The 23,148-nt window shown below is 38.0% G+C and overlaps 1 protein-coding gene across 2 annotated transcripts in view; it reads left to right on the top strand.

Annotated features, from left to right (window-relative positions):
• The window catches only part of tgfb2 (transforming growth factor, beta 2), a 96,347-nt gene extending 79,058 nt beyond the window's left edge, over positions 1 to 17,289 (top strand). For both annotated transcript variants that reach the window (XM_072580762.1, XM_072580761.1), the window contains 5 exons: positions 4,966 to 5,098; positions 5,234 to 5,344; positions 9,046 to 9,223; positions 14,121 to 14,274; positions 16,854 to 17,289. In XM_072580762.1, the coding sequence (XP_072436863.1) occupies positions 4,966 to 5,098; positions 5,234 to 5,344; positions 9,046 to 9,223; positions 14,121 to 14,274; positions 16,854 to 17,012 (735 nt within the window). In that variant the 3' untranslated portion in view covers positions 17,013 to 17,289. The remainder of the gene's footprint in view (positions 1 to 4,965; positions 5,099 to 5,233; positions 5,345 to 9,045; positions 9,224 to 14,120; positions 14,275 to 16,853) is intronic.
• Positions 17,290 to 23,148: the final 5,859 nt, after the last annotated feature.

The raw sequence follows: 23,148 nt of genomic DNA, 5'->3' as shown, positions 1-23,148 counted from the left end.
GACAATGTTGGAATATTAAGGCAGCAATGGACCAAGCCTGGCATTAAGAGGCTCCCAAGCAAATCCAAAGTCAATGGGAATCTGAAAATAAACTCCATCAGTTCAAGTCATAGAGAGAGAGAGAGAGAAGCTTTTATTTGTCATTTCTACTATATACAACTTATACAGTAAAAACGAGACAGCATTCCTCCAGGACCGAGGGTGCTACATGGACAGCACATACCATAATCATACTTGGCATAAAGTACATAAGAAGTGCAAAACACATAAGTTACAATCTAATAGAAGAATGATTAGTAATAGACATTTTTTCTAGCAGCAATTCAAAGTCATGCAAAGAACTTCAGATGGGGAAAGAGTCTAATCATATTATGTTAAGGAGCCTGATCACTTGGGGGAAGAAACCGTTGCACAGTCTGGCTTTGAGAAACCATATGCTCCGGTATCTTCTGCCAGATGACAGGAGGGAGCAGAGTTTGAGTGAGGGTTATGTGGGATCTTCCACGATGCTCTTAGTCTACACAAAGAGATATAGCTGTGGCTGTTGGAGGTCAATCACCTCATCTCCACGACACCTCTGCAGGAGTTCCTCAGTATAGTGTCCGAGACCTAACCAATTTCGGCTGCTTCATCAAGGACCTTCCCTCCATCATAAGGTCAGAAGTGGGGAGTTTTGGTGATGATTGCTCAATGTCCAGTACCATTCACAACTCCTTAGATATTGAAACAGTCCATGTTCAAGTGTAAAAAGACTTGGACAACTTTCAGGCATAGGCTGATAAGTGGCAAGTGACATTCATACCACACAAATGCCAAGCAGTGACTATCACCGCCAAGAGAGGATCCAACCATCAACTTTGATATTCAGTGGCTTTGCCCTTATTGAATCCCCGACTGTCAACAGCGTGGGGGTTACCATTAGCCAGAAACTGAACTGGACTAGCCATATAAATACTTTCACTGCAAGCACTGGTCAGATGCTGGGAACTTTGAGGTGTGTAACTCAGTTCTTGGCTCCTCAAAGACTGTTCATCATCTACGAAGCACAAGTCATGGATGTGATGATAATATGCTCCATTTGGCTAGATGAATGCAACACCGATAACATTCGAGAAGTTAATACTATCCAGGAGAAAGCCTGCTTTATTGGCTTCCTGTTCACCAGCCACAACATTCATCCCATCTACCACCAATGCAGTGGCAGAGCTGTGCATATTGTACAAGATACCCTACTCCTTTGACTGCGCCATCCAAACCTGTGACCTCCACCATTGTGAAGGAGAAGGAAAGCAAATGCATGGGAAACCACTACCTGCAAGGTCCCCTCTGTGCTACACACCATTTCTGGCTTGGAGATATATCACTGTTCCTTCACTGTTGCTTGGTCAAAATCCTAGAATCCCCCTGCTTAATAGTACTTAACCCACTTGAACCGCAGCGGTTTAAGACCGAAGCTGATTACTATAATCTCAAGGGCAAATAGGGATGCCCAATAAATGCTGGCCTAGCCAGCGATGCCCACATCCCATTGATGAATAAAAATAAATTGTTCTGCTGACAGAATAACATGCTTGACATAGTGCCTTTCCCCCAGTCCAAGTTATACCATTTTCCTCAAAGAAATTGGCGTTTAATAACTGTGTGATATTATTATTATGAAAAATAGTGCTTGCACCATGATAATACAGAGAAGGAATGCCTACCTTTTTAAACAAGTCCTGCAAAAGCAAAACAACAGTTACCTCAAAAAGTGGACTGTCGGTCTAACTCGGCAGTATTCCAGGGAATTGAGAGCCTGCCTCTTTGGGAAAGTCTGCAGGTAATTTCAGGCATTTAAGTGGCCAGTGGCAGGCCCTCTCCAGCATCAAGGACCCGACAGCCAGACCTTCTGTCTTTTTTAGAGCCAATCAGAAGTTAGTACCTGTCAAATGCAGGCAATGTCATGGGGGAGTGGTGATGGCTTCTGTCAGGAAGAGAACTCAGACTGCCTCTGGACCCATGCGCTGGTGAGTGAGGATAATGGGGCACTCATGGATGTGTAGGGGGATTGGCAGCAAAGGTGGAAGGATAATACTCAGCTGGCTCCCCTTTCCAAATGCTGGGTCTCTCAGTCAAGCACAGTGTGCCTTGGAAAATCTATCATAGTGGGAAGAAATCCTTAATTAGACACTAAATGTTGACTTGCCTGGAAGGTGGGAAAGCTGTCCAGGAACCTTGCTGTATCAGACTTAATTGGAGTTGAAGTGGGAAGCTGCCTGGGTTCACACAGAGAAAATTAAATTCCATCTTATGTATCTGCCTATTCTGTCTTCCCAGTTAAACGGCAGAATCGTCTGCACGGTAATAGCTGGCTAGTCCAAGATCAAAAATATCCAATCATACTTCTTCTCCGTGCTTGGCCTGCTGAATGCTGGTAGCTGCATTCTGCATTATTATTCATATGCTCTCCAGGAAAGGAATGGCTGCAGTAGAGAAGCCTGGAACAAGAAACAGAAAGCAAGTGATCTATCTGTCTTGCAGTTGTCAGCAACAGTAGCTTTTCCTCCACTATTGAGTATTTCAACTTTGCATAATATGCAGAGAAAGACAGAGAACTATGTTACTGTCATGCTGATTTGTAAATGTACTCTTCATATACATGTTTACAATTTTGCTACAAATGGTAAACAGTGAAAACCTTCTGTTGAGTTTGTTGGAAGAGGTACAGCTGGACTACAGTTAGTCAGTTGGATGAAATGGGTCGTAATCATCTTCAATGTACCATTCTTCAATGTAACACTATCTGATAAACCATGAAGGGTCGAGGAAAACACATTGTTCATAACTCTTTCTAATAGCAGGTTATACAAAACAGCCCTTTCAATTGATATGTCAGTGAAGTATGTTTTATGTATGATTTCAGGAAAAGCTAAGATTGCAGTATTTTGAATGGTCTCCTGTGAATATATTTCATTTGTGTTGTATATTCAAGGCTATAAAGATGTAAATATTACACAATAAACCACAACCAAAGACGTAAGATCTATTTGATTCAGGAACAAATTGCAATGTCTGCAAGATGTGGAGTAGGAGGATTGTCAATGCACAGCTGTGCATGCCTTGAGTATTTAATGAACAACTTGAATAAAATAGTTTGGAAATATGTATGACCTCCATGGATCTACTGAGTTTGCAGTCCATGGCAAAGGACAGGAGTCCTACCATCAGGTTTAATGTTCAAGGTGCTTGTCACAATTCAAACTTTTAAGATCTTAGAGCAGGTAGGTTATGCTGGAACTGCATATAACATTGGTTAGGCCACAGCTAGTGTATTGTATGAGGTTCTGGAACCCATATTATAGGAGAGATGGGATTGCACAGGAGAGGTTACTGAGGAGATTTACTGGGATGTTGCGCAGACTGGAGAGTTGTCATTTTGAATAGGGATTTTGAATAGACTGGGGTTATTTTCCTTGAAGCACGGAAGACCAGGAGGGCATGATTGAGATGTATAAAGTGATGAAGGGTAGACAGGCAGGAATGTTTCCAGTGTGGATAGATCAATGACAAGTGATTTACAGTAAGGGCAGGAGGTTTAGTGGGGATCTGAGGAAAATTTCTTTCACCCAAAGGGTGATGGGAATTTGGTACTCACTAGCTGTAAGGATAGAATCATAGAATCTCTATAGTGTGCAAACAGGCCATTTGGCCCAACAAGTCCAAACCGACCATCCAAAGAATATCCCACCCTGACACTTTCCTCCCTGACTAATGTACCTAACCTACACATCCCTGAATACTATGGTCAATTTAGCCAATCCACCTAACCTGCACATCTTTAGACTGTGGGAAGAAACTGAAGCACCTGAAGGAAACCCACGCAAATGGGGAAGAATGTGCAAACTCCACACAGACAGTCACCTGAGGCTGGAATCAAACCCGGGTCCCTAGCGCTGTGAGGCTGCAGTGCTAACCACTGAGTCACTGTGCCACCCCAGTAGTAGAGGCAGAAACCCTCATAACATTGAAGAAGGATTTAGGTGTGGCCTTGCGATGCCAAGGTAGACAAGTTACAGCCAAATATTGGAAAATGGGATTAGAATAGTTCGATGCTTGTTTTTGACTGGTGCAGACTCGATGGGTTGAAGGAACTTTGTCTGTGCTGTAGATCTCTATGACTACAACCCTATTCAAACATTTCAGAACTTTTAAATATACTGAGGAAAGTATATCACCTTGAAGTAAAAATAAATAAATCCATCCAATAAAGTCAGAACACTTAAATTTTGCTCTATCAGATTGTAAAACGTAATAGTAGTGGATGGGATTAGAGGAATATACTCTTAGAGGAATATACAACCATTCAATTAAATCATGACCGATCTGTATCTCAGTTCCATTTTTCCACTATTTATCCATATCATTCTGTACTGTAACCCAATAAAAATCTATTATCACAGTCATTAAAATTTCAATTCTCCTAGTATCCACATCAGACCTGGTTTCAGTTTTCCACCACCCATTGTGATAAATCTACTCTTTGGATAGGATTTCAATTTTTTTCAATATTGGCTCAGAATTTCACTCCCCACCCTGCTTTCCTATTCATAGTTTTGGAATTCATTATTCAAAGGCAAAATAAGATTAGTTGAGGACCTATTCACCTGAGATGTCTTAATCTGGTTGCCTCATAAATTCAGTTTAGTTCTACTGAAAGGTTCCTTTTGATTTCCTTCTCTTCACAAGTCAGCTTCCTGACAGGATTAGTTTGTTCCATCCAGCAAACCTCATTGGAAGAAATTTTCTACAATGTGCTCACTAAGGCGATACAGGCTGTCTGCTTGCCAGATTCCATGTACTGGCATTTGTATCAAAATTCTGGCCAGTAACAAAAATCTGTCCCATTCTTAGGGAAAATGAATAATCTTTGATTAAAGTGGATGTTATCAGAAAAAAAAGTTACCATTATTACATTCTTATCCTCAGATTCTAAAATCTAAAGAGCCTTCGTCTCCATCCCAACGGTATATTGACAGTAAGGTTGTACGGACGAGAACAGAAGGAGAATGGCTGTCATTTGACGTCACTGAGACAGTTAATGAATGGCTTCTCCATCGAGGTAAAGTGTTGTGATTTTAACTTTTCATTTTGTGACAATATTGTTCAAAAATATATTTTACGAGTATCAATTTTGACTTTATAACAATATGCATTATGCTGTGTGTTAAATTGTTCAATATTTTGTGTTTTGCAGACAGAAACCTTGGATTTAAGATAAGTCTACATTGCCCATGTTGTACATTTGTGCCTTCAAATAATTATATTATACCAAATAAGAGTGAAGAGCTAGAAGCCAGATTTGCAGGTAAATAATACACAATTTACAAATAATCTCACTTAAATTACAACATTTCATGCAGTCTATCCTGGGCAATGGTACTTCCTTCAGTTCTGTAAGTTGTTGGTTTCAGCTTCAATTGTCTGCTTAAGGCCTGTGTTGTAATTTCATGTAAAATTTCCTTTGGTCCTGTGATCTGTCATTTATAGCTGCCATTTTGGGTTTTACTGATAGATTGTAAAGGCTCTGGTTTTAATAGTAGGATTAGTCAGAATGACTTTGGAACAAAACCAATTCTACCTGCTAAAAACATATTGCATATGTAATTTTGAATGGATTTTGCAGCAAAATATTCATGATTTGCACTGAAAGTGTATGGCAATTGATCATTCACTACCAGAGAGATCAGGACTGAGAAATAACTATTTAACCTCCAGCTTGTAATTAAGAAGGTCTCTTAGACAGAAGATCCCTTGTAATATATTCAAATTGAACCAGGGCCTTGCCAGTGTCTGAGGTATTTGTACAAAGTAGCCATTTTGTCCTGATTGAACATTCATTAAAATTGTTTAGTTTCCTAAAAGGAAGAGGATCAAGTTTGAATAATGCCCCCAAAACATACCAACTCATACACTGATCTGTCAGAGAGAGTCCATGGTGGGGATTCTTTTGATACTTATGTAAAAAAACAGATCCTTTTTACAGCCAAGAATTTTTAAAACTTCTCCAAGGATTTTCCTTGTAACTGTTTTGGGATGAAGACATTCATTCTCCAATGTCAGCAACAACTACTTCTTAAAAACAAGAAATACATAAGTACTCGGAAAATATTTTTCCATTTTGTGACAGTGGGTCGAAGGTTCATGTTAATGGGAATGATTTGTCTGACTAGTTAGTTTACTACTATTGTTTTAATATGGCTTGTGTCTTTGATAAACAATAATTGTCCAGTTCTTCATAACATAAATATTCCAACAAAGCCAAACCAATGAATCAAAATTTGCCATTTAATAGCAGTGAGAAAATGGTAACAAAAGTGGACTAGTGCCAAAACAGTATCTGGAGAATAGTACTTTGATATTCTTAGATTAAAATGAATCAGCTACAAGCCATAATATAACTTATTAACATTTGACTTTGTCCATCATGGCACTGAGCTGTTTTTAAGCTTATGTTAGTCCTTTTTAAAACTCCATTTTATTGACTTAACTTCTCCATATCATTGCTAGGACCGCCACTGGAATTCAGGATTTTGAGCAGCTGTAACTGCATTTAGTACAGCACTACAGTAACATACATTACAGTTGCTGGAAAAATGGATCTTGCTACTGGAAACAGTAAGCATTCCAGAGATTCCTTAAGTTAACAGACCTTAGTTAGGTCATATTTATGGAATTTCACAGTAATGTAACATTGAATCTTTTAAGTTCTAACAATTAAGTAAAATATTTTAGTTACCAGGAGAAACACTTAAATCCAAGTGAAAATCTGAGAGCCCTGAACTGAAGTATTCAGTGGCCTTAATTAGTATAATCAATTATTGAAGTTATTTTCAAAGCAGTATCTAAATGGGAGTCCTGAGGAAGGACTAATGGAGAGCTTGAGAAATTAGCAATGACCCATTTAGCTCAGGTTCAGTGCCATTTGAGTTTCTTGCTTTCAAAATTTTAGCATGCTGTTATTTAATGTCAGATTTTACCCATTTAAGGTCTCTCTTGGGGTGATGAATCCTCTTAAAAATAAAGGCTGCAAGTCCAAATGGACCTAATGGACTCATTTTCTTCACTGCCCTCTGCCCAGGCATGTGACAGCCTAAGATAAATGTTCAGATAGTTATATCTACACCTCTGGTGTAGGCCCATTCCACTGACAACATCAATGAGAAGCAAACAGGGTGGGGACAGGAATACAGCTACAAAATTAAATTAAAAGACTTCTTTTGGGAAACTTCAGACCTGAAAATGTAACTGAGCTACAAAAAATGTCGCCCACTTACCTTTTGTCAGATTTTACAGTGCTGATTGGGTACCCTCAGATTTTCCAATCTAAGAGATATGAGGTAAAAGCTCACCTTTAAGGGGAACCAGTGAAAAGAGGTGCAGCTGAGATATTGAGGAAATTGAGGGCAAGACATTTTTTCACCTCATTACCATGCAAATGTTGGGCTTGCATCTCCTGTTGCCATTTGCACACTATGTAAGCACAGACTGTTCAATACAAATTTCTATATTTTAGCCAATTACAAACTGAAGCAAATATTAACATTCTGTTGCTGATTGGCAGTCCAGTGGAAAATTCTGCAGTTCCCAGTGGATTATCTGTCTGATTTCTGTTGGCTTAGTCTGGGATAAATCTTGCTCTTAAAGGGATATTTCTGCTAATTGCTAAGCACCTTCCAAGTTTAATCTTTTGTATGTCCTGAACTAGCTCCGATGTTAACATTGGTCTTAGCTCAGGGGTTGAGCCAGGGACAGGAAGAAAGGAGAATGACCCTTCCTCAACCCAAAACGTTAACTCTGATTTCTCTCCACAGATGCTGCCAGACCCACTGAGCTTTTCCAGTAGGTTTTTGTTTCTGATTTACAGCATCTGCAGTTCTTTCGGTTTTCATTCAGAAAGCTGGTCCTCAGCAGGTTTCTAAGGGGAAGGCTGCTGCTGCTGCTGAAGTTTCTGCTGCTGCTTCTCTTGTTGCTCAACAATGTTCAGAGTTGAGCTGCATTAGCTGCTCCAAGGCTGTGGAGAAGGTTGACAGCCAGACGATAATAAAGTCTAAGGGAGCACAAATGTTGTTCACATGTGAAAAATCACTTTTAAATCCAAGAAAGCAAGCTCTCAGGTTAAATTCTTTGTTTATTGCAAAAAATATACCTTTTTCCTAAAAAGACTATCCATAGTCACATACAAAATTCAGTCTGTTCCCCCATACAGTCTTTGCAGAGAGAAAAAAAGATATAAATGGCATATAGCAATTGCGAAATAAAGGCATTTTTAACTCATGCAGGAAAAATATCAGACCCATTCACTGAGGCAAGGGAGCAACTGTCATATCTTGGTATTTAAAGGCTTCTCAGTCTGACTATTTCATAGTTCCATTAACTGTAACTGTGCTTGGGTTGTTAACCCTGGTGATTGCCATGAAAACTGTGCATTGGTAGTTAAAGCGAGAATCCAGGGTTAAAGCTGCAGACATTTGTATATTTAAATCACAGACCTGCTTTTCCCACGAAGGATACCAACATGTTCAATCACATTCCAAAGTTAATTGCAGAGGTCAATGTGTTCCTACTGCATTCCCATTTTTGATGTCCTTTGCATGCTGACACCTGCAGCCCCCTTACACGTTAAAATGCCCCCAATTATCTTAGTTGCTCAGTATTAGAGGAAAACAGATACTAACCAGTTCAGATGGGCCATTCTGCTTGTGTTGATATGACTCTTACTTTATATTAGCATTCAGGAGGGGCAATTGTACAGATAACACTAATCCTACTTTTTCAGAGCGCTTCCTCTCTCTCTCAGAAACTGAAAATGAGGGAATAGCCAGAATTCATTCAATGTACATTGTTACTGGAGCATCAAATCTGTTCTGGGGAAATGTTTCAGTTTTAACATGGAATAAGTCAAGTATCTGATCTGGTTTTGCAGAAGGCCTGACTGCGATAGTGACATGTCATGAAGGAAGGAATATGCATTGTGACATTTTCTAACAAGAGTTGTTATTTTTAAAGGAATTTATGACAACTATCCAAGAGATTATTCCAGTGGTGATATGAGAAAAATGAAAAGTAATCATTATAATGGGAAAACGGCACACCTTCTCCTCATGCTACTACCAACCTATAGACTAGAATCACAACAATCTAGTCGGCGGAAGAAACGTGCACTGGATGCTGCATTTTGTTTTAGGTAATGTATATGCCCACATTGCACATCCTTCAGCCCTATGTATCATTGTAAACTCACCATGTTTTGAGGCTTGAAGTGGAATATTTTTAAAAACTGAGGCTTCGTTGCTCTATCAATCAACTTAGTTGCTACTGCTATTATTAATGATAAGTATTAATATTAAAACCCTTTCCATTGATGTTTTGTTTGGTGGGGGGGGAGACAATATTCATTAGGTTTAGATAATAACTGGGAAGATCAAAACCATTGTCTTAAGCTTTTTGTTATGAATTTATTTCTCTTGTCATTAGCAACAAGCTCACATTACTCCACTATTGTGTCAGATCCAATTGTTTATGTCTTGATTGACCCATAAGTTGAATTTTTAAACCCATAATCTCTCTATTACAATGACCAACTGCTTCCACCATTGCAACATCTTCTACTATTTCAATTTCTACACTTTTGTAGCTCTTGGAAATACTGTGGTCACTTTACAATCAATTACTGTGGTGTACTTCTGGCTGGTGTACTTCTGGCCAATGAGAATTCCACTCACCCAAAATTCTACTCCCATGCCAATTCCCAATCACTCATTGTTAACATTAGTTATGTTTAGTTGTATGCGTGTAGTGGGCATTAACTGGAGGTTAACTAGTGCTAATATAAGTAGACACAGACTGAAAGTGTGAATGTTAGGTTAGGAGGTGCAGTTTGAACTGTAAATGCAAGAATTCAGTTCGCCCTTTTTTATGTGTCCAGGTTATGCATTTTTATAGGTTTACAATTTTTTTATTTCTCTAAACTGTGTACAGATTCCATATTCAAAGCTGTAAACAATTTAGTGCTCTGCAAAATACAGGCTAAATTATAGAAATCTGCTCATTAATCTCTTAGCTGAATTTACTGACTACTTGTTTGTTACTGCCCTAGTTTCCTAATTTTATTCATTAATGTTTTTATCTACATGCATTTTTTCTCCTTATTTTATCTCTAAATTCTTATTTTTATCCCTCATAACCTGCTTAGTGTTATTTGCTTTGCATAGTTTTTATCTCATTCCGTACTACTTTTGAGGCCACCTTTATCTACTATTGACGATAAGGATTAATATTAAAACCTTTCCATAGATCTTTTGTTTGGTGGGAGGGAATAATCTCTTGCAAGCTTCAGTAATCAGGAGAACTCCTGACAAACTCAGCCTTGTTCGCCTTTTCCCCCTTACCTGCAGGTTTAAATTCACACTTATCAAGAGCAAATCAAGGTTACCCTTGTTGTACATCTTTTACTTCTACAGAATTTGCTGATGCCATTGGAAATCTGAAACCTTCATTTCTGCACCATTTTTTGACATAAGCTGCGATGAACGTAGCCCTTCTGTCCCTAACCAGTTGAGACCATGGAACCAGTGTAACCCTGTGAGGCTATCTTTGCTGGCTTGTGCTCTAGCGATTAATAGTCGAATTCCTTTTGAAAGACTACTACATTATTGTTCTCTTTGCTATGTTGATCGATCTGATATGAAGTATATCTTTTGGCTGATCACACTTGAAATGGAGCACACTCGTTGGGACTGCAAGCTTTACTGAAAACGTGTCGATCTAGCACATAATTATGGGTTTCCTACAATAATAACGGAATTGCTGTCCTCACGGTCTTATCCTTTTTGCCTGTGTAATCAGTTGGTTTTATTTGTGACAGTCTTCCCCTATGCTACCTTTTTTGTCTCAGTACAATTCAAACATGAATGCCCTTTCATGCCAGCTTTTACCAGGTGTCTGCCCCATGCTAAAGATAAAGAAATATCTTTGATATGTTGAACCAGGCAGACAAAAGGGCTGCTTCATGAAAAAGCCTAACAAGAAAATATCTCTGAAATATAAGTGAGAGGTTCAATCTTAGAATGTTATCCACCTCAGACCTTCTAAGTTCTCAAGGAACACAGATGGGATATTGGATGATGAAGTGACCTTTGTGAATGGGGATTAAGCATTCCTTAAGACCAAAGATAAAACATAACTTTCTAACAATTATAAACCTTCTTAGTATTTGAAGTAGCAAGTTAATTTTCACTAAAGAATTCACAAGGGAAAATGCTTGCCAAATAAAAGAGCAGAATTCTGTACTATTTATTTGGTAAATTAGACATTCACAAATTCATATTCAGAGCTTATCTTCTTACCATACTAAATATTTAAGTAGTTATCTTACTCTTCAACTTCCCAGGTGACAGGCCCTATTTTCTAGCCAAGACAATGGGCAAGTAACCTAATGCTAGGCTTCCCTAAAATGACCCTGAGCTAATCCCTAGCAGTTGACTCAACCACAAATTTCCCCTCGAGTATAGGAGCAAGCCTAACTTTTGTCGTATGGCTCCCTCAGATAGCCTGGAATTAGAGTGGTTCTTCTCTGCACTGTTACTTATATTGTATCTCACACTGCTAAAACTAGTTAGAGTAGTAACAAAGGACAGCATGTTGTTTATCTTTTTATAAATTCATAACCAAGGTATAAACATCAACTTTTTTTGGAAAACAAAATTGTAACAATACTGAAGGTATTGTGGACTGAAAGTCTTAGCAAGTAATTTTTGCCTGAAAGTTGCCAACATAACAAAGATTACAATTTCAAAAAATGTTCAAAAAATGAATGTTATGAAAGATTTCTCAATCAGTGTAATAGGCTATAAAGGATAGGTTGTAAAGTATTATAATTGAATATGATCTTATCATCTATTTGGGTGTCCTTTTAGAGATGAAACCTGGGTCTCATTAAAATGTGTTAAACTCACATTTTTTGCTAATTTTAGTGAAAATGTAAGCATTAGTAGAAACATAGGATTCTATATTGTACCACATCTCATTTTTCTTTCTCACATTAATAAAGACAAGCAATATTTTTTCAACTGCAACACTTAATATATTACAATCTTTCATCAGCCTTTTTTAGATTTAATTTTATTGGTCTGATAACATGACAATTGTTTTTCATTCATTTATGCAATGAGTGTCATAAGCTAGGCCAATATTTATTGCCCATTCCTATTCATCCTTGCAAAGGTGATGGTGAGTCTCCTTCTTGAAACACTGCAGTTCATGTTATGCTGAGGGAGGGGGTACCAAGATATTGACCCTGTGACTGTGAAGGAAAGGCAATATAGTCTCAAGACAAGTTGGTTTGGTGAGAATCTTGCAGGTGGTGATGTTCCCATGTATGTGCTGCCTTTTGTCCTTCTAGCTAGGAGAGGTAGCATGTTTGAAAGATGCTGTCCAAGGAGACTTCATGAGTTGCTACACTGTAGCAGTATAGATATTGGCACTGCTGTCACTGTGAATCGGTGTTGAATGGTGAAGGTATTAGATGGGGTTCGAGTTAAGTAGGCTGCTTTGTCCGAGATGATGTTGAGTTTCTTGTGTAATGTTGAAGATGCACTCACACATTCAAGTGGATTTATTCCATTGCATCTTTGACTTGTATCTTGTAGATGATGGACAGGCTTTGAGATGTCAGGAAATGCTCACTGCAGAATACCAGTCTCTGGTCACTCTTGTGCCCACCATGTTTTGATGGTTGGAAGGTCAATGATGAAGTAGCTGTAGATAGTTGGGCATAGGACAGTACCCTGAGGAACTCGTTCGGAGTGTCCTGAGGTGGTTGGCCTGATGCAACACTCGGTCAACTTGACAACAAGGACAGTGACCCTCCCTTTCTATATGGACTTCAGCTCTTTTATCCATATTTGGACAAGGTCTTAATGAAGTCAGGAGCTGAGTGGGTGGATGGAAAACAAACTGATTGTCAGGGAGCAGCTGAATAAGTGATGTTTGATAGTACTGTCAATGACATCTTCCATCATTTTGCTGTCGACTAACCATAGACTGGTGGGGCAGTAATTGGCTGGGATGATTTCAGCCTACTTTTTGTGGACTGCACAAAGCTGGGCAATTTTCCACATTGCCAGGTAGATGCCAGTATTATAACCGGACTGGAACAGGCTGGCACAAATGCACATAAATACCTATGCACCAAGTGCATTGCTTTGCTTTTCCAAAAGAAAAAATTAGGGACAGCTTCAGGCTTTTATTGTAATTATTTGCTATGTTTCATCGAAACATATCTGATTGTGCAAATTAGTTTCTGTTCCTCCAAATCTGGCAAATATGAACAATAAATGTCACTTTCATGTAAAGTATCTATCCACAGGAGAACTGGTGCTTTTAAGTGAGATCACAAATTAAACTCAAAGTACTGGATTTAATAATGGATTTGGGAAACTACTGCTTCAGTTGCATTCCTGATTGAATTCATTCAGAGCAGCTTCCTCAGTGTAGTCACTGATAGTGTAGGAAACACAGCAGCCAAGTTGCACCTAACAAGGTCACAGTCAAGTAATCAAGATGAGTACTGACCAACACCTTGTACAGGAATGATGGAATCTCCTTTGATTTATAGTCTATCTCTCTGCTTTTGCAAAACATAGCATTGTTTGTCTTTTTTTCTAATCACAGTCAAGCATTGAGTTGATAGCCTTATATAATTTTCCAGAACTGATACATTTATCCAATGAATTTTGCTAGTTTTGGAAACAAAAAGCAAACAGCTTTTAAAAAAAAAATTCTGTTTCATATTTAATTTGAGTCTCCAACACCACTGCAACATTGTTGAATCTTTACTGCCCTCTGGAGTGGTACAATAAGCCACTCAGTTGTACCAGTTGTATGAAAGTTCAGGGAGAGAAAGGCAGTAAATGCCAGCCTTTCCAGTGCTGCCTGCATCCTGAGAACTATACTTAAAGGAATCATGTTTTGGGCAGACCATTGCATAAGTCAGAAACTTCAGGAGATAAGGGGAAAGAAAAGCAGAAATTGAAAAAAAAAGGTGCCTGTTATTTAAATGTGAATATTTGTCTATTGAACAGAAGTGTACAGGACAATTGCTGCCTACGCCCACTATACATTGATTTCCGGAGAGACCTGGGGTGGAAATGGATTCATGAACCCAAGGGCTATCAGGCTAACTTCTGTGCTGGGGCCTGTCCTTACTTGTGGAGTTCAGATACTCAACACAGCCGGGTGAGTACTGTTTGTGAGTGAAACAAAGGCATTCTCACTATTACATTGAAAACTTTAAACAATATTTGTCTTTTACATTGCTGTTAAATTGCACTTGTATCATGCAGTTCGATTACTTTTGAGCCAATACCAGAAAAACATGCTATCATTTTATATTTTCTCCAATCAATTTTTAATGATTAAAGATGTATAAAAATGAACAGTTACTCTGTGGAAGTATGACGATTGAGCAATGCAAACACAATTTTATCATCCACAATCCGAAAATTTGTTTTTGAAGGAGAAAAGAGTTGGGGTGTGGTCCACCTTGGCCCAATTTCTATGAAATTCTTTTCTCGAATTAGTAAGCTTTGTCAGGTTGGAAGCAGTATCATTTTTCATCTGCACAGTGTTCTGTAGGTTTAACTGTTCTGGGCTCAAAACATCTAGTGAGAAACCACAATGCAGTTGGAAAACTGGATGCTTGAATATACAACTCCGAGAGTAATGCAATCAAATAGCCAAATGAGGGAACAGCAAAGAAGTCAAATCTTTGGCCTTGGTGTTCTCATATTTTATATTTGAGGCTGCAGTCCAATTATTACAACTGTTATTAGCAGAATTATTAGGACTTTTAGCATAACTTTTTCAACCTATTCATTATATGACGTTTCATTAAAGCACTGTGTTCATACAGTCAGATCTACATCAGTTGTGTCTGCACTGACCTTACAAAGAGCATCCCACCCAGAACCATTCTGCTTTATCTTACTCTCTGTAATCCTGCATTTCCCAGGACTAAACCATACAACTTACATGTCCCTGGGCACTACGGGCAATGTAGCACGGCCAAACCACCTAACCATGGGAGGAAACCAGAGCACCTGGAGGAAATCCACACAGACACAGGGAGAATATGCAAACTCCACACAGCCAGTCATCTGAGGCTGGAATCGAACCCAGGTCCCTGGTGCTGTGATGCAGCAGTGCTGGCCACATTGCCACCCCATTTCCCTGTTCATGTACAACAAATGAATTTCACAGACTTCCAATACTACAGTGTTCTCATTCCATGTTGATCACATACAACTGTGTACCCACTTCAAACTGTTCTTGCACAATATTAACTATCTATATACTGTTCTTAACGAGTACCACACCTCATACTGTTTCTACACAGTAGGGTAACCCTGCACATTGCTCCTGTACAGCAGTATACAACAATATTCCATTATAGCAGTTGAACCATTCTGCAATTTTCCTGTGGAAGAGTACCTCTACTTCACATTATTTTCAGACAAATACTCATATTTTCTGAACAAAGAACCAAAAGAACTGTGGATGCTGGAAATCAGAACCATAAACAGAAATTTCTGGAAAACCTCCACAGGTCTGGCAGCATCTGTGGAGAGAAAGCAAAGTTAACATTTCGGAACATTAATTTTGCTTTCTCTCCATTGATACTGCCAGACCTGCTGAGTTTTTCCAGCAATTTCTGTTTTTGTTCCTTTTACTTTCTATCATTTTTATAGTTTCCATCATCGGAAATATTTCAATTCAGGAAAATCTCTATTTCAGCTTGTTCCTTGAAAGTTGACACTAGTTTACAACTAGTTTCCACTCTTTTCATTAGCAATCAAGGCAGACAATGCCTGAGGCAATGTAACATTTCTCAATTTTTTCTTAAAACAGCTGGTTGCCCATTTAGTTGTTAGATCTTAGGATTTCTTAGGAAGTCACTGGACCCAAAATGTTAACTGATTTCTCTCCACAGATGTGTCAGACCTGTTGAGATTTTCCAGCGATTTCTGTTTTTATTTCAGATTTGCAGCATATGCAGTTCTTTTGGTTTGTTTTGCCTATTTAATTAGTTTATCTTACATTAGTTTTGTAAAACCATTTTGAAGGAATTCTGGGGTGTTACATCTCAACCTCTGGGCAGGTTAAGATAGTAGCAGTCAAACCCGTTGAGCCAGTAGAGTTTTGGCAATCATTTTGATTACATCAAAGTCCTGAATAACAACCCATTTTGAGCCCAATCAGCACAACCATTTGCTGTTTACTTAATAAAATATACCTTTTTTTAATAAGAAGTTAAGGAATTAGAGATATAACACAGCTCTGTTTTATCCTAGGAGACAGTCAAAATATTTATAGATGCCAAAAGGTGACATACTGTAGTAATGGCAAAACTTACTTCAGCATTTCTCACATTGCCATGGATTTATATTAAATATTTTCACAGCCATCTGTGTCCATCAAAGGGTTGAGTGTTCTATAAAAGTCAAGAACACCATGTATGTGGTATCTTTTTTAGTGGTAGAATGTTTCTGTGATGTTACCATAAAATTATATTTCAGAATCTGACATGGTAGGAAAATTGCATTACAATTTCTTTTGCTTATTCAATGGGTCAATGGTCAAACTGCAAAACTACCTTTGTCCCAATAGGGCAGGATTTATTTAAGGTACTTCTCAAGTGATCGTTCACTCTTTGTTTCAGCAATTTATAAATTTCCTACTAGAATGACCCCAGGTCACCTGATTCTGTGTTTCGAAAAGATTATTCAGCAGGTTAAATGATGTTTTCTTTATTTCAGATACTTAGCCTGTACAACAATATAAACCCTGAAGCTTCTGCCTCCCCATGTTGTGTTTCTCAAGACCTGGAGCCTCTCACTATTCTCTACTTCGTTGGCAAAGTTCCCAAAATTGAACACCTTTCGAACATGGTAGTCAAGTCTTGCAAATGCAGCTAAGAATGAATACAACTCCCTTGAAAATCCCAGGTTCATCAGTGTTAAACAAACGAACAATACATGGTACTAGTTTGAACTATTTGGAACTTTTTCTTTCGTTTAACTACCAACAGAAGCAAAAGGAAATAAAATGTACATTGAAGGCTTTATTCCTATCCTTCACCTACTAATTTAGTGTGATAGATGAGACACAGAATCTTTAAATTTAAAAGACAAAAACACTGGAAAAATTGTAAGTGTTAATATGTGAAATAAAAAGAGTCCCACTTAGTGGAAATGCTGTACAGGTCCCGTGCCTTACTTGATCTCTTGTGTATTGTTATGCAATTGGCATCCTATATATACTCCTTTGTTAGGGCACCAACAAAGTCAAATGTATTACTGTTATGTCCATTGTGGGGATGTGTTATTGGTTCAAGTGATGGGAGATGACAGCAAGCTTTGTAATCAGCAAGCAAGTATGCACTTGCCATCAGTCATATATGGCATTGGTTGAAGGAATGCTGATAATTAAAATTTGGGCTTAAAAATTTGCATGTTACAAATAAGAAGGTACATCAGGTGGAGCACTTCAAACGCAAAGGCTAGCATGTTTATAGCAGATGTGTCCAATGAAGTAGATGCATTCCTGAAGAGAAAAGAGATTGAGTGACATGGTGAGAGGGTTGAAAGTTGGGTTGATTTTTCAAAAAAAAGGGACTGACTTGTTCGACTTAATACTCATTCCACTTAGTACCAAACATTTTACTCTCTGAATTAGCTTCAACAAATTCAGAAACACATTAGCCTAAAATTTGTCACCTCTGCTTCGGGTGCAGAGATTTATTCGGCAGAAGTGCTGATTGGAGAATCGTCCATGGAGGTTGACATGGTTGATTTCATTTTCCAGCTGTTAAAATCAATGACTGGAATATCAGGAATGCCATAAATTGAACTCACTACATTATGGTAAATCTTTCTAAGGCATTTTTGCTGATATTTTCCACTGAGTGTTGGTTTTCACAAATTTGTATGTGCATTTCCAGATAATAGAAATTGTGAAGCTCCACTCCAGCATAGATCAGAGAGCTGGTTACAGAGGTCAGTGTGCACAATTTGTGGGACTCATCATATTCAAGACATTAAAAACAGAAATGCAGCAACTCAGGCACATTGACCTTTCTGCCATGTCTTCAATCTGCTCTCCTGCTGAGCCAGACTGCTTATAAGGAGCAGACTACTTCAACTCTAGAGCTAATACATTTATACATTTTCAACAACAAATTCAGAGAGCAAAATACAGAGGATTATGACCTTTGATGTTTCTGTTTCTGGAGTTCCATATTTCAACTTCATCTCTAGGAGCAGTTAAGGAAATACCCCTTTCTCCCAAATACCATTTATGATATATGGTAAATTAAATTGACTTTATCCTCCCTGCAAATTGAGCATCAGCCAATTTACAACGTTCCAACTCCAACCCTGCTCATAACTTTTGTTTTTAAATGACTTGTTCTTTTCTGTTTTCACTTCATTATAAGTGAACAGTTAGCAACACAAAATTGAAATGTGTACAGTATTGTTAAAAATAAAGAAAATAGCACAACAATGTGAAAGTGATGCTTCTGTTTACACTAAGCTTGATATATTTTATCTGCAAGGGCAGCCCCTAGATGTAGCACCCATCTGATTGGAATACATGATTGCTTTTCTAGCCTGGGGTTAGGCTAACAATAACAATAGGACAATACCATTTTGGTCCAGGATCACATTAGGATTGTTGTAACATGTTGCATCATGCAATGAGAAGATGTGGGTTCTATGTCTGATGCACTTCACATGGTAAACTTCCTGTTTTAAGCCGAGACTAAACTTTTCCTTGCAGGAAGGAGAAAGAAAACCAGGTTTCATAGTTTCATAGAAACCAAGGGAATGGAAGATTATCAGCATAATGCAGCAATGTAGAGTTAAGGTTAAAATCAGATCAGTTGCGATCTTATTGAATAGTGGAGCATACTTAAAGTGCTAAGTATTTGTTTGGTATGTAAACTATATAGAAATTCCTATGATTTTAACAGAGCCTCTTAATAAACTTTATGAATACTAGGATATCCTCTTCCCCAAGACATTTTCCTTTCTTTCTCTACCTGTATAGCAATAGGAAAGGGAAGATCTGGAAACATTCTGTGGGAAGGGGAGGCATGGTGTATGTCTTCTGAGAGCTACAGGTGAAAGGACAGTGAACCGGAAATATTCCCCCTTCCCATGACACTGAAGTGCTGTCTCTTGTTCAGGAAATCTATGTTCCACTCCTGATCAATAAAAAATGGTCCAATTTTGATCAGGATTGCGAAGTTATATTCCCCATTTTTACAGCACAGTCCCTTGCAAGATATGATAGCAAAATGCTACCCCTTCACGAGGACATTGAAGGTAAATTCCAGTCAAGGATCTGCAGGCTGGTAACAAATGTAGCTAGATCACTCCTTACTGAAAATACATGCTTAGAATGCTTATCCCATGTGGGATAAAAAGGAAAAGTCACAGAGGACTGAAACTAATTGGATAGTTCCTTTAAAGAACCAGCAGGCACATTGGACCGATTGCCTCTTCTGTGCTCTATGAGTCTATGACTGGGGTCGGTGGAGGGTGCAGATACCTTTACATATGGCTTTTGGGATCTTGACATGTTTCTGGTGAGTGACAATGGAATAGCATTTACGGTGGGGGTGGAGAATAGCAGGCATCGCCTAAGTGGTTGCACCTTTTAGCTGAGAAGGACAACCTGAATATAAGGATGGAAAGACTTACTTCCGTGGGGATTTTGAAAATCCAAGTTTGATCAAACATAGACCCTTTATGCCTTTCAATAATTTTAATTCATTTGCCATTTCATAATAACTACTAAAGGTTTTTACAATGTTAAATTATGGGAATGTCCCTCTGTTGTGACTATTTCCATTCACTTGGTAAGTGTAAACATAAGGTCACTAGAAAAATATGCAAGAAACTGTGTGCTAAAATTTCACAAGTTAACTCATGGAAATAAGCAGTGACCTTTGACAGCTTCCACAAGATATACAGTGGAAAATGTGCTGATGTAGTTGTCTAAATAAAATAAATATCCAAATCCCCTTTATTACTTCTCATGACTCACTAATGTGTATAGGACACTCGTTTAAAACCATTTGGAAGCCCCTACTTCTGTGATGCTCATCATACTAGATGATAAAATCATGTGACTTGTTTCATATTACTGTCTATTCATTTCTGATCTTTTTGAATTGTTAAACTAATTCCCATATGATTTTCATTGTTCTTTGGGATATAAAGAGTAAATCATTTTAAAGGGCCATTGCCTTCAAGAAAAATGCCATTGGCCAACTGTTTTTTTTTCGTTTGGCAAAGAAGAAGACCCATGCATCATCTTCATGATTGTAATATTGCCTGAAAATGACACAATGATACATTTTGGCTGGGTTTGCATCCATGAGGTAATTGTGTCAGACAAATGAAAAGATGTTTGCCAAATACTATTTTCATGAAGACAGTGGCCTCAATTTAGCTCTAATCTAACACTTTTAAGCATTGTTTGAAATTCACAACGTATACATTGTAGATAAATACCTGAAAATAGCTTCTGACATCTGGAATGCCAGTCGTAAGCACTTTTGTTGGGGATAGCCTATGTTAAACTCTTATGAATGTCATTCATTGTGGATGGTTTGTGGTCCTATATATGAATGGCATGATAATTTGTCTTTTAGCTCCAATAGAAGGAGATGGGATGCCAGAATGTCGAACTATACTTGATTGCGCTGGACGCAGCCAAATGTTAAATGCTTTTTTTAGAAAAAAAAATCTGTATTTTGCTCAATATTTCCTTTTTTTTTGCCCCATTAAAATGAAGTTTCTTTTCCTCAGGATTGCACTGATACTAGTATTAAGCTTCTTCTTGTAATGCTGACGTCTTTGAAACTATTGTTTTTAAATATTGTACACTTATTTCTTGATCCTTAGTAAATGTTGGACATTTGATGATCTTACCACTTGGGTGGGAGGGTGGGTGCTTTCTCCTTGTTTTATCTTTCAAACGTACATTTTGGTCAAACATACATATTTGTTGGCTAATTACTATGTATTTTAACACATGGTATGTCTGTGAAGCCTGCAAATTTTGTGGTGCTCTAGTGGTTAAATAAATTATTTCAGTTTTACTTTTTTTGGCTTTCCTTGACTTATTATATAAAAAAGTATTTTACAGATGTATCACAGACTTAGGTCCAAGATGTTCCTACTCAGATTTCTAGAGAGATCATAGTCCAGGTGTCTGTTGACTGAAAACTGGCTTAAAACTCTTAGTTGAAATACAACTTATCTCAGTTCTCAAAGACACATTATATAAAATGCAGGATTAGTATTATAATCTAATTAGTGAATTATTTAAGTGGACAATTCCCTATCTTGCCCAAAGTGGGTTGATTAGCTAATTTACTATTGGCAGTCGAAATTTTGAACACCAGGTCTTCTTTGAATACTTCAAACATTTGTGGGAAGTCCTCACAATATTATATTTCTAAACTGATAATTAACAATTCATATCAATTGTAAAATGAGGCAATACTTCAAACACTTGGGATATTTTAAACAACCAATACTTGCTAGGTTGATTCCAATTATAATGATTAACCCATCCCTGGTCTGAAAAAAAATTGTTGAAATTTTCACTCTAATGCATTTGACAGATGGTATTAATTGAGGCATCGGTGCCAAGTGAAGTGAGGTAGACCATGGACAGATGTGCAGAAATTGTTGTTGACTATCTTATGCTCCATTACATACAATTTAAGTCTGCAGAGTTTTGGGTTCAGTTATTAATCTGCCTTAATTGAATGTATCCTGTTGCTGGAAGAACCATTCCATTTGCCCAATTTGTAGCCTCTGCCTTTACCTTTACAGACCTGAGAAACGAGCCTCAGATTGGCCTGATAGTGTAATTCCATCTATTGTGAAATATGTATTGCTGTATTTTCTTACAATAAAGTAAGTGTTAAAATAGCAATAGTTTCGATGTTACTCAAACTTCCAGATTAGGTAGTGGGATTGGTAAGCAAAAGGTGAGTACAAATCTTAAATAATGTTATTTATTAGATAGAGTAATTTGGAAGCTCAACCTAAAAATTGAACAAAAAACGAATGGAGAAGTCAAGAGACTGGGTTCAATTCAATGACTGAATTCTCTGAGCAGCAAACTGTATATTTAAAAGGAGTGCAGCTATGAGTTGATGCAATACCATTGTAGTCAGTGCTTTGGTCCTGCAATTCCTTTGACTTTGCCTTGAATGTCACTTGTTCACCCAAGCCTGGACATTATCCATATCCTGGACTGAAGTGGTTTGCTTCATTATCAGAAGGGATGTGGGTATCGCTGAAAATTACGGAACTACGGATGATCAGGCCCAACTCCTGACTGTATGATGGAGTTGGACCACTGATAAACCAACCGTTGATGATTAGGTTAAAGAATCAGAGCTGAGAAATTCCTGTAGTGATGTTCTTGGAATATAATTATTGGCAGCCTAAAAACAGAAACCATCTTTATGAACCAGTACTGTTCCTTTGACACTAATTACCTCAACTTTATCAGAATGGCTTGGGTGCCATATTTTGTAAAATGACATCTCGATGCCATCAGAAATTGTTCTCATTATTCTTTGACATTAAAGTTTTGTGCCGTCACCTGCGATGAGAGCTGGAGCTAATTGCTTTTAGTGGAAGCTGAATTGAGTATCATTGACCTCAGTTATTGGTGAACAGGTGTCATTTGATGGCAGAAAAATTGACCTTTCCAACTGAAACTTCAAAAACATGGAAAATAATTCTACTCCCCCTGTATACCAGGCTACACACATGTAAATCTTGGACCAGAACATGTGCATTTTAAAGTCATTAAAAGATTATTCTGATGTGACTTTAGGAAGGAACCTATTGAGTATCTAATTAAAATGTATTATTTTTTTCTTGATATTATAGCCGGCTCTCTCATGCTGCCGTTCAGAAGCATCATCCAGAAATAAATCTTCAGGTACCACATGTCCACTGGTGACATCCAGCTCTACCTAACCACGATCACATGTCTCTGCCCATCTCTGATCTC

This window comes from Chiloscyllium punctatum, chromosome 11 (genome assembly GCF_047496795.1).
Source record: "Chiloscyllium punctatum isolate Juve2018m chromosome 11, sChiPun1.3, whole genome shotgun sequence".
Lineage (NCBI taxonomy): Eukaryota > Metazoa > Chordata > Chondrichthyes > Orectolobiformes > Hemiscylliidae > Chiloscyllium > Chiloscyllium punctatum.
The sequence above is the reverse complement of the archived record's forward strand: the minus strand, read 5'-3'. Positions and strand labels throughout refer to the sequence as shown.